Below are 12225 nucleotides of genomic sequence, written 5' to 3'. Positions count from 1 at the left end.
ATCGTACTCCCACTCAGCTTCGTCACCGTGACCAGTTCCAGCCCCGTCAGTTTGGGGTTTGGGGAGCCAGCAACTTGGTCGGATGAGCGCTTCCTATTATTGTCCACCTCCATACCTTCATCTGCTTCTGCTTCCTCTTGGCTTGACGTAGGGTTATGTGCCGCATGCTCCTCTTTCTTCTGATTCTGCTGGCTCCTGTTTCGGCGTCGGGTTCCCCAAGCAGTGGTTGCCGGAGCCCTGAGATTTTTGAACACAAGAGCAGAAGGGGGATGCACCCCGTCGCCATGTTCCTTGAATTCATGCCCCATCATGCCGCACACCTGACACCAATCGGGCAAGCGCTCATACTTCACCACAAAAATCTCCCTCTCTCCTCCCCGAATTAAGGATATAGCTTTCTTCAGTGGATGACGGACGTCCAATCTCACTCTGACTCTGTAGAAATTCCCTTCGAAATCAAAGGATGAAGGCTCGGAGTCGACAAACTCACCGATCTTTGATGCAAGCGCCTTAACCTTTCCATGGTAAGCGATTGGAAGCTCGATGATCCTTGCCCAGATCTCGAAGGCCCAGAGCTCAATTGAAGAGGGTTTTGTATATCCATCGTACGGGGCGATGAGGACTGGATTTCCCCTGAAGTGCCATGGACCACCCTGGGATACTCGCTCCCAGTCCCCCAAGCAATCAAATTGCATCTGAAAAAGGTTTTCCTCCAAAGTTTTAATCTTGACTGGCCTGGCTAGATCCCATGCTGATCTCATGTTGCGAAAGAACCAATAGGTGCTGAAGCCCTTGTCCATATGGACTCGAGCTAAAATCATCCAGCGGAGCACCTCCTCTGCTGGGGCATCATCATCCTCGAAGATCACATCATCGAGATCGTCTTCCTTGAGGGCCAGCTCTTTCATCATCTCCTCCAGATTGCCTTTACCCTTGCGGTCAGCCGCCAACGAACTCCCTTTGCCAGCCATCGAGATATGACACAGATGAAGGACGATCTTCTCGAACCAACAAACCCTAGCACCCCGGTGATGAGAGACCAGTCCCGGGCCTTGGCAGCACCAGGACTGCCCCGACCCCCGGATGCAGGGCCCAAATCCACCGGCGAGAGGGCCGGTAGACCTCAACGTCGCCAGAGGCGGCGAGAGAAGCGAGACCCTAACTTGAGGGAAAAGTAGCGGGGGGCGTCGAGTGGTGGTGCTTGTTTGGGAGGTGTGCCACCAGAAAGCCGAAATCACTAATTAAGGAGTACTCGTTGCAAAGAACACTCCACTTTCCCAGGTCGCGACAAGTGGCGCACATGCAGCGCGCCACTTGTCGCAACCTGGGTGTTTTCCCTTTTTTCGTAGATCCGTTATTCAAAACGTTTTATCTCTTAAACCGTGTGTTCAAATCTCGAACCGTTTTCACCATTGGATTCCTCGCGTCGAGATTTTCGAAACTAGATCCCATGTTGATAGGTTTTGATGAACTTTTTTTCATGAAAAAACCGGACAAAAAAACCGAACCGGGAGCATGGTTTTTTCCCTTTCCGAAAGAGGCACGCCTCGTGCCCCTCGCGAAATCACAACCGTGCCTCTCGTGGAAGCAAAACCGTGACTCTCGTGGAAAGAAAAAAAAAACAGAAAACGCGTTTTTTTTTCGTTTCCGAGAGGCACGGCCGTGACTCTCGCGAAAGCACAACCGTGCCTCTCGCGAAAGCAAAACCGTGACTCTCGCGAAAGAAAAAAGAACAGAAAACAAGTATTTTTTTCCCTTTCCTAGAGGCACGGCCGTGACTTTCGCGAAAGCACAACTGTGCCTCTCGCGGAAGCAAAACCGTGACTCTCACGAAAGAAAAAAAACAGAAAACGCGTTTTGTTTTTCTCTTTCCGAGAGGCACGGCCGTGACTCTCGCGAAAGCACAACCGTGCCTCTCGCGGAAGCAAAACCGTGACTCTCACGAAAGAAAAAAAAATAGAAAACGCGTTTTGTTTTTCCCTTTTCGAGAGGCACGTCCGTGACTCTCGCGAAAGCACAACTGTGCCTCTCGCGGAAGCAAAACCGTGACTCTCGCGAAAGAAAAAAAACAGAAAACGCGTTTTTTTCGTTCCGAAAGGCACGGCCATGACTCTCGCGGAAAAAAAAAACCGTGACTTTCGCAAAAGGGAAAAAAAAACGCGTTTTTTCGTGCAAATTTTTTTTTTCCAACATTTTTTTTGGTCGAAAAGCTAAGAAAGACCGGGGAAAAACCAAAACGTCGAAAAAACCCGAGAAAAACGTTTAAAAAGCCGAAAACGCGTGCGAAAAAATAAAAAAATAAAATCCGAAAGAAGCGTCCAGAGCGCGACACGTGGCGAATGGCTGAGAGCGTGCGAAGTGGCGCTCTCAGAAAGCAGGAACAACGTCAACGGTAGTGCGTAGCATGTGAGAAAAATGCTACCGGGCTGATCCTTGGGCCCGCCCAAAACTTGGCCCGGCCAGTCGCGGCCCACTGATTGCTGACGTCACCGTGTTGTCAAGACCACCGAAGTGCCGCTTTCCCATCGGCTCGCTCATCGTCCCATCCAACCCCGGAGCACCACCGGCGAAGCGGGAAGGCATCCATCCATGGTCGTCTCCACCTTCAGTGGCCCTGGGATTGGGCTCGGTAAGCGGCTGACCTTGATTCTTCAAAATTATTGGATCTTGCATTCTTGCGGCGATTTGGTGCTTGCTCCGTTTTAGGTTTCTTGATCTTGTCTCTGTCTGTTGAAATCGGCGCAGGCTTCGGCGTCGGCTGCGGATTCGGAGTCGGATGGGGGTTCGGGGGTGAGGTTTTTACACCGCTCAAGTTTTAAGGGAGGGGCGAGAACTTGGAATCGCTTCTCGTTCAAGCATATTCGGGAGAATTGCTCTTGATTTTTGCTTATAGATTTCGCTGTTTAGCAGTCCCACTCCGTACAAAAGGGAATCTGTTTACCCGCTTCATAACCAGTAAGATGCATGCGAATTGGTTACCAAAAGCCTCCAGATGGAGTTAATTGTTATATGGAGTCACAAAGAAATAACGGAACAGCTTTGTGTACGATGAAATTGGTCTAACTTGTTACGACGATGGATCACCACTGCCCACAGACGTGATAAAATGGACGGTGGATTTCAACCATCGTACCAAAATTGTATGATAATATGTTGTACGCACAGAAATGCTTATGCCGCAAGATTCAATATGATATGAAGCCGGTTTTCCATGTAAGCATGTTTTTGTACTGTAGAACTTGTTCCTCAACATCTAAGTTGGTCCAATATTATATGAAGCATGCTTTGGAAGCATCTTATGGAAATGCTTATGTCATAACATTCATTATTATAGAAATGTGGGACATAAGCGAAGTTAGATCCATCGGACTCCTGAGCTAGAGGCGTAGAGTAGACGATTTTTTTAATTGTTCTTGAGATGGATTTGCCTTTCACCCATTGCTAGCTAATCTTTCAAATGTTGATAGTTATTAAACCAAACATCACATGGATGGTTCTCAACAGCATTCCTAGTTCTACCTAATATAGGATGAGAAGGAACAGAAATATTCTACTTAACCAGGGAGCCAAAAGGTTATATGCAAAAGGTTTGTGCCCACAAATTTAATTCTATCTGTACACTAGTCTAACAAATTAAATCAACAATTACATAGTTGTATTTAACTAGTTCTTTTTTTCTTCTGATTTCGTGCTAAAAATCCAAGCTTCAATTCTATAGTAGTATTACACTTTAATATGAATTAATAATACGATCCATAGCCAATACAGGTAGACAGAGTAGTCCCAGGCACCCAGCTAATAGAGTTTTTTGTAACTGGCTTATGTCTGGGGATAAATTTACCGGAACAGACTTTCTTTGAAGAGTTATGGTCCTATTGTATGTCAGTAACTATTCCTTATTGACTATTTACCTTCATTGTAAGAAAATAACATGCTTTAATTTTCTTTTCTACCACAGGAATGCCTCTGAACGTATTCGGCTTGGGCATTGGTACAAAGCTTATCAGTTACTATATACACATCATCTAGAGTAAATTGGTACTGAATTGAATTTCCTCTTTGTGAATAGGTGGGGGATGCGGAGTTGGTCTTGGTTTAGGATGGGGCTTTGGAAATGCTTATGGTTGTCAATATCGATCTTCAAGGGTCCAGTTTCAGGGCATTGAGTTTCAGAAAAAGTCTGAAGGAGATGAAGCACCAAAGCTTGTTGAAAAGTCTCGTCCTTATGGCTAGTATAGCTGCGATCATACAATTGGCACAGGCAATGTTACCATTGCCCCCTTGATTGTAGTCAATTGTCTACCTGGAAAGTTGTTTGAAAGCATTTTGATGTTTTGATGAACTTGGACGTTTTCATGGTAACATAATGAGGATAATCCATGGTACTTTTTTCGTTTCGGATAATGGTCTTTATATTTGGCTAATATTGTCCATTAACATTCTCTTGGTTGGGTACACCCTGCAAGTGTTTATTGTTACTCTTGTTAAGTACCCGCAGTTCAGTGTGTGCAGTGCATTATGTCTGGATATGGTTAATCACAATCTAAAAAATGCATAAAAACATTGAGCACTGTTGTGAACTCTTGACTCCCCTGCATAATTTCTTCCCTACAAGGGGAAACAAAACTGAAGGCTGTATTATTTTTTCTGAAGATTATAATTAGTAGGATAACTTTTGCAACAAGGTTGACAGTTAAAACTGTTAGCTCAGAATGTTCCAAATATTACAATCAGGTGCGGCTTTTATTTAAGTAAAATCAGTGAAAATGAGAATGCAATAGTGAAGATTAATGCAGAGTTTAACACTGATCTTTCGGTGGATGCGGTGCCTACATGCTGGAAAACTGAGCAGCTGGTTTATCATATTATGTATCGACCTGGCAACAATGGTGGTGGCTTGTAGAACTGCTGCTATCAGTGATTCTTCCAGTGTGAAGCCTCTTATGCATTCACAGAAATGGATTATCAAAGGCAGCTGTGCCGTCGGTTGATGTGGGGGAGCTTGCTGTCTCTGCGTCGCCGCTCCTGAGCCAGTATGTCTGCTGGAACGTTGCTGCGCTGCTTGGGACATCCTCCATGACCCACTCAAAGCCCCTGGGGTAGTAGATCCCTGTCCTTGGGTGTGGCACCCACAGTGCTGTCTCTGCCGACCTTGCTTTTGTTGGCTGCACCCGGCTCGTAAGGTTAGAGCTTTGCCTGTTCTTAACTTCCCTGCATATCACAATCCAGGCAGTTACTTTATGAAGCATATCAGCATAATGATGTTGCATTTAGCAATTCAAGTTTCTCTTCACTAGGATATGAACAATCTTTAGATTACAGTAATGCTTGAATGTCATCGTTCTGGAATCTACCAAATTGAAAGCTTCATTATTGCAGGTTTAGAGGGATGCTAGAGGCTACTTACCGGAGAAGACCAGTTGATTTTGCAATTGCACTGCGGCCCATCAACAAAGGCTGGGGAGGCGCTAAAATCTGCTGCTGTTTGTTCTTTCCTCCTTGGTGTCAAGCAGCCGATGGCAGTTCCCTCTTGGTTGGCACCTCTCTCCTCCCCAACCCTGGTATATATAGCTGTAGTTTTCTAGTTGGAACGCTACCACCATGGTCAGGGTCACACGGACTGCACATCTGGTAGGATATGAATGATTTGACAAGCTCCTACAGAGGATCATGAACGATTTTATTCACAGTCGTTGGCTTCTACTTGAGCAGAGGTTTGAGCTTGATTGGACACCATTGGACCAAACACCATGAGAACTGATGCTCCTAGAATCTGAAGTCAAATCTGGCCAAGTACTGTCCTATGGCAGTAACTGTTTCTACTTGGAGAATCATGAGACAGCCCTACTGGTGCTGGTTGTACCTTGTTAGCAACGAAGGAATACAGTTCTCACATGAAGAAAGGGAGAGGAGATAGGAACACAGCTTGAAGAAAAGCAGTTACGGAATTTTCGTTCTCAAATCTCTGCTTGTCTGGTTGCAAAGGATGTTGTCTGCCACAAACTTATTATGAACTCCTTAATACGTATGAGAAGCAACTGATATGTGGACCCCAGTGATAGATGGATTCAGGCAGATTATACATCTGTTGAGACTTCCTTTGCTGATTTCGAGCCACAAACTCTCATGAGAGATATGTGTTTGCCTGCCTGCGGGATATTGTGCAGTCTGTGGCATCAGAAGAACTTGCGCGTATGGTGTCTCATGACCTGATCCATCTTCCCCATATATTTTCTGTATACATCATTAATGATCCTTCAGCAGAATAATGGAGGGTATGGGATCTGATACTCCTTGAGGGATGCATAGCTGTGGTGCAGAACTAAAGATGAAGCATTTCAGTTGCTTGTCTCTTCGTGCGGCAGAGTGGAGAGTAAGTTCTTCCCTTCAGATTTGACATTGGAGTCATAGAGTGATAGAGGGCAAGAAAAAGAGAATAAGATTTTTTTTCCTCATAATTTTAGATGTTGCATGCATCAGTGTCGTAGCAATAGAGTTTTAATAGTGCAAGAATAAAGCTCATGATCTTATTCCCGGCGGTTCCCGTCCTTCTGTTCTCTCTTTTGGTTTCAGTGGAAGGCTACGGTACAGGATGGCGTGTTGGTGTATAACGTAACATCTAATATACCCTGTGGATTTCAGTAGTACTAGAAGCTCTGATATAATAGTAAATCTTTGAGGCCTTCAGGAGAAAATATGCTACAAGTGAAACTTTGCTCTGCGAAAATACCTGTGCGCTAATGATTAAATAAATTCCAGAAAGTCCCTGCATTCTTACGTCACTAGTAGCTGCAGTTTAAAGATAAATCACATAACTCCCAAACATCAGTTCGTCTGTTCTGTTTCAGTGACCTCCTGCAAGCAAAAAAGAGTTATTTTTGTGAATAATGGAGGAGTGACTCTCCCAGCCTTTGCACCGCATCTAAGTACCAGATCTCAGGTAATAATTGTGGTGGACAGGCGGCTTTGGCTTTGTAGCCGGCTAGCCGTGGATTACTGGAAAAAATAGCGCGCTATAGCGTCACGAGGAATAGCTCGCCAAATAAAACAATCCTAGAAAAAATAGTGCGCTATAGCGTCACGAGGAATAGCTCGTCAAATAAAACAGTGTAGAACGTCTCGCTAATAGCGTATTCTAAAGTCGGCGCTACTTTTTTCGTTGGGTAGGATGCAGCGGTGTCTAGAATAGCTTGCGCATAGAAGAGGGGCGCTGGGTAGGCAAGGTACTGTAGAAGATAGAATGATAAATCTCTTTTGGTCACGATCCTCTCCTTATAATCATCTTAAGGCTTGTTCGGTTGACAGGGAAATGGAGGGAATTGGCAGGGATTAAATCCCTACAAGTCAAAATCCCCTCCAATCCACCCCAATTTCCTTGGGAGGGGGTGTAACCGAACAAAGCCTAAGTGGTGTTTCTTTGAGGGAGATGGGATACCTTAATTTTGTTGGTTGTTTCACATGACTAAGATTGGGATGGAAGGCGAAGTGCGGTGCTCAAGTTTAAACGTGTACCGGAATGGTTGATCCCCCCCCCCCCCCCACCCCTGAGAGTCTCCGGCTTCTCCCTTCCTCTTGTTGGAGTCTGTGGGCGAGGAGGTTCACTCTCCTTTGTATATAGCCGGTTAGGTTTGAGGCTTCAGCCTGGATTTGCCTTGACGGCGTCGTTATGCTGATGGAATCTAGTCCATCGCTGCCTTCATAATACATGTGACGCTCCCCGACAAGAACCTCTTTGCTTCTCCGTGCTGGAGGGGGGGGGGGGGGGGGTTGGGTCTGCCGCCCGCTCCCCAAATAAGAGCATGGCTACACTGAGCTGAACTACCTTGCTAGATTTCTTCCTCTTTCCTAGCCGTTGTGGTGAAGGTTCGGGATTTGGGCATGTCCCTTGTCATGGATCGGGTTTGCTCTGCTGCGTCTTGCCTGATCCAAGCTTCCGGCGAGGTTGTTGTCCCTTGTCTGTGAAAGGACCTTCAACATGGATCTGGAGGCGTATGATGGGGATCTCGAGCTCAATGATGGTGGTTTCCGGAGGAGCTACGACGTCCTTGCTTGCCGGCCACCCCCCTCTGATGAGTCGCCGAATGGTGTTCTTATTCCTTGTGGCCTTGATGCCGCATGGGAGGCAACATTGCTTCTTGTTGGAGTCTGTGGTGAGCAACCAAAGAGGTCTCACGGGACCAATGTTAAATAATTGAGCAATTTCCCATTAAGCTTAATCCAAAAAACAATAGATAAAACATGGTTTAATGTGATAGAGATGATAATCGAATCAAGCAACAGGTAGTTAAAACTAGGCATGCAATCAAGAACACAAGGGCGAAGCATCATACTCTCATTGATTTTCTACTGATAGTAGACCAAACACAAACCCTAACAGAAGGGATAAGAAAATGTATGGCACAACGGAAAAAGAAGTGTTTGCAGTCGTAACACCATCACTGAGCATCATGTTGTGGAGGAGGTCGTCGACTTCTGGGAAAAAGTCGTCTTTGGGGAACTTGTCATTCGTAGCCACGGTGAAGAAGATTCAACAGTCGCGTGAAAGCACTTCCCAAAAACCTCATCGCCTCTCTCCCATATCGGATCATAAGAGACGGGGCTTCAGAGCTTTACTGTCTTACTCCTCCATGGATGCCGAGAAGTGAGATGGGAAGGTGCTAGGCGGCACATGAGAACCAGGAGGTAGGAGATGAAGTGTGTCTTGTCTGGAAAGAGGATCGATCCGATCTCTTATAAGCGGGTTGCAACTGACCCCTCGGTAGTGGAAGGGAAAAGGTCGCACTAACCCACTAGGGAGACGAAGAGAAAACTATTCACATAAAGCAGCGTGCACACGTAGCATAGGTCTTAGCATGGCTCGGCTCGATCACAAAATACGACGCGTGTGCGAGGCAAGGCGGGCGGCGAGGGAGGAGCGTATGCGTATGTGCTCTCTTCTCAAGCTCTTAGTGGTGCTGGAACAACCCACCTTATAAGTTGGTCTTCCACACCCTCCACCAGCGTGGTAGGACTAAACTTTCCGCACCCCCTTGTCATGCATGACTGAGCCATATGGGCCTTTCGGATTTTCTCTGGGATGATTGAAAATAATACTCCCCCCATTTCCTTATACAAGGCCATTTCGTTTTTGTGTCAAACTTTGACTTATAATTTTAGACAACAAAATATGAATTACATGTAATAAAAAATATATCATCAGAAAGTTCTTTCAATTGCATATCCAGTGACATACTTTTGTTGCGTATAACTTACTTTTCTTGATAAAATTAATGATCAAAGCTGGACATAAAAATATAAAGTGACCTTGTATAAAGAAATAGAAGGAGTAATGAGTTCCAGTAATTCCTGAAGCACAGGGAGTTTGTCTATGGTTCCAAAACATTGTTTGTATACTCGAGCCCGGTCTTGGGGGCTACCGGATATACACTACCGTCAAGAGAATTTTACCTCCATCCTGGGCTGGATTGCTTGTCCCAACTCCCGCAAGGATATGGACAAAGCGCGGGCACATTCACGGCTTTCCTGCAAGGCAGCCTTCTTCTCCTCCGTCACATCGGGACCTTCTTCGCTTCTCCTTGAGAGATAAACATAGCTCGTTGACGATGAAACTATGGTGGTGGCCTCCAACCTCGGCGATGGCTTGACCACGGAGCTCGCTCCCTCTCTCCGCGAGACACCACCGTCCTCGCTGCCTCCGACTCCCTCGTCCGCGCCACTAGCGACGTCAGCGACCCTCGACGCAACATCCCTGTCCTCAAGCACGACTGAGTACCTTTCCGATTCCTTGATGATAGGCATGCGCAAACCGCAAGGTTCCAGAGACCTCGGCGGGTTCCCCGGCAGCCTGGCTGAGGGCCCCGGTAGAAGTCATGCCTATTGAGTATATGTGTTGTGCATATCTATATATTGGGCCCATCTTCTAGTTCCTTAGAGCAACTCCAACGAGCCGACCCAAACGGACGGCGCATTTGTCCGCTTTTTGTTCGTTTGGGTCGGCCGCCTGCCCGGCGTCCGCCCAGTTTTGCATTTGGGTCGGCAGTGCGCCCAACGCGCCGACCCATTTCATGTCCGCATTTAACTTTTAAATAAAAAAGGCCCGCGGCCGATCATGCCAGCGGCCATGTCTCATGCCGGCACCATGCCAGCGCCGGCATACAATGCCGGCTTCAGAAAATACCACAGTTCATGCTGGCGCACTCGCCAGCCGGCCGACACACATGCCAACACACAAAAAAGGTGAGACTTGAGTTCGACCACTCCATCGCGGCTCCCGTGGTCATGTCGGCACACCTGCCGGCATACAAAAAGGATGGTCCTCGCCGCCATAGATCACTCGTCGTCGAACTTGAGCATGTCGGCCTGCATCTTCTCAAACCACGGCCTCTTCCTTGGCGACACGGTGTTGAGATCCACCTTCATGATCTCCACCCCGGTCATCATGCTCGCAAGAGCCACTTCTTTCGCCTTTGTCTTGGCGTTGGCGGCCTCGATCTCTAGCATCTTGGCTTGCTTCTCCGCCTCGAGCTCGAACATCTTGGCTTGCTTCTCGGCGTCAAGATCAAGCCTCCTCCTTTGGATCTCCATGAAAGCATCCATTTGCTCCGCCTTGAAACGCCGGCGCTCCTCCTCCCTTGAGACCTTATTCATCATGCCGTCCACGCTTGCGATCAAGGCATTGGTGGCCGCATCTCGCTTGTCCTCCTCCTTGGAGTTGGTCTTCCCCCTCGGCCGTGCCGGCTCGCCCTCCCCAACATCCTCCACGGCTTTCTTCCCCCCACGTGCCTTGAGTGTGGCATATTGTGCCTTGAACTTCTCTTCGTCCTTGATGACCCGATAGCAATGGGAGAGGTTGAAGCACTTGCCATTGTGTTGAACCTTGAATGCCTCCAAAGCTTGAAATGCCTACAAAATATATCCATGCAAGCATATGGGCAAGTGATAGCAAATGAAGACTTAAAAGGATGACCTTGATGACACAAAAGAGGGCGGCTTGCTTGCTATCATACCATGTCTTGCATGCCGATGCCGCTCACGGGGCGGGCCTTGGCGCAAAACTTGTTGCACTCTTGTTGGATCACCCTCCACTGCTTGGAAATGGAGACCCACTCGCGCATGCTCACAAATTGGTAAGGTGGAAACTTCTTGCGCTCATGAAACTCTCGGTGCACACGAGTCCAAAAGGTCGAATGCTTTTGCTCGGCGCCCGTCTTTGGGTCTTGTCCAATGTCTCGCCAACACTCGCAAAGAAGCTTGTCCTCGGCAGCTGTGTACGCCTTCGTGCACTTGCTCTTGCGCTTCAGCTTAGGACTGGCGGCTTGGTTGGCGAGCTCGTCCTCGAACAAAGGCTCCACTTCGACGTCGCACTCGTCCTCTTCCTCTAGCCCATAGTCCTCCGGGAACTCGTGGTCGAGAGGGAAGCCGTCCAGGTCGATGCCGACCTGATCACGCATGAAGGCCGCCTGATCGGGATCATAGCCAGCGGCCGGCGTGAACGCCCCGCGGCCGTCCTGGATTTGTGTCTCGTCGGGATCGTAGCCAGCGGCCGACACACCACCCTCGAAGATGATGTTCTGCATGTAGTCCTCGTCGACGGCGGACGGCATTTCCTCGAACAGGTTATGGGCGCCCGGGAGCCCGCTGGCCGGCGTCTGCCGCACGCGTTTCCTCGTGCCGCCGGATGACGATCCACCGACCACCGGGGTGGCGTTGAGGTCGATGGGCGCGGGCGCGGGCGTGGAAGGCGCGACCATGCTCACGTAGGGCGAGCACTCCCCGGAGAGGCGGGAGGCCTGCGGGTAGACGTGGAAGCTGGGGACCCGGTTGCAAGCCGACGAGCGGGGTGAGTCGGGCAGCACCATCCGAGGAAACGCCGACGAGCCGGTGCTGGCCGCGGCAACGGCGGCTTGGAGGACGCTGTGCTGGCTAGGGTTTACCCCTAGCATGTAGAGCGCCTCCCTTGTTGCCGCCGCGACGCGGGCGTTGGTGAACTCCTGCTGCGCGGCGGCCTCATCCCTCGCGTCCGCGGCGTGCCTCCTGCCCTTCCTCTTGGCCGCCTCCCTTGCCCGCTGTTTGGGCGTCAACGCCTTCTTCAGCTTGGTCGCGGCGGCGGTCTTGCGCGGGCCACGAGGCTTGCCTTTCCTAGAGGGGGCGACGGCGCCGGACGAGGCGAGGGAGGCGAGCCCGGCGGCGGCGTCGAGGTCGAGGTCGATGGCGTCCTCCATGGCT

At 48.8% G+C, this 12225-nt stretch overlaps 1 protein-coding gene across 1 annotated transcript; it reads left to right on the top strand.

Moving 5' to 3' along the window:
* Window positions 1-2429: 2429 nt before the first annotated feature.
* LOC109753773 (uncharacterized) lies at window positions 2430-4397 on the top strand. Its single transcript, XM_020312697.3, has 4 exons — window positions 2430-2629; window positions 2746-2790; window positions 3959-3991; window positions 4070-4397. The coding sequence occupies exons 1-4, from the start codon at window positions 2590-2592 to the stop codon at window positions 4231-4233; spliced, it is 282 nt and encodes a 93-aa protein (XP_020168286.1). The 5' UTR covers window positions 2430-2589; the 3' UTR covers window positions 4234-4397.
* The last annotated feature ends 7828 nt before the right edge of the window (window positions 4398-12225 follow it).

This window comes from Aegilops tauschii, chromosome 5, assembly GCF_002575655.3.
Source record: "Aegilops tauschii subsp. strangulata cultivar AL8/78 chromosome 5, Aet v6.0, whole genome shotgun sequence".
Classification (NCBI taxonomy): Eukaryota; Viridiplantae; Streptophyta; class Magnoliopsida; order Poales; family Poaceae; genus Aegilops; species Aegilops tauschii.
This window is presented reverse-complemented; position numbering and strand designations above follow the sequence as displayed.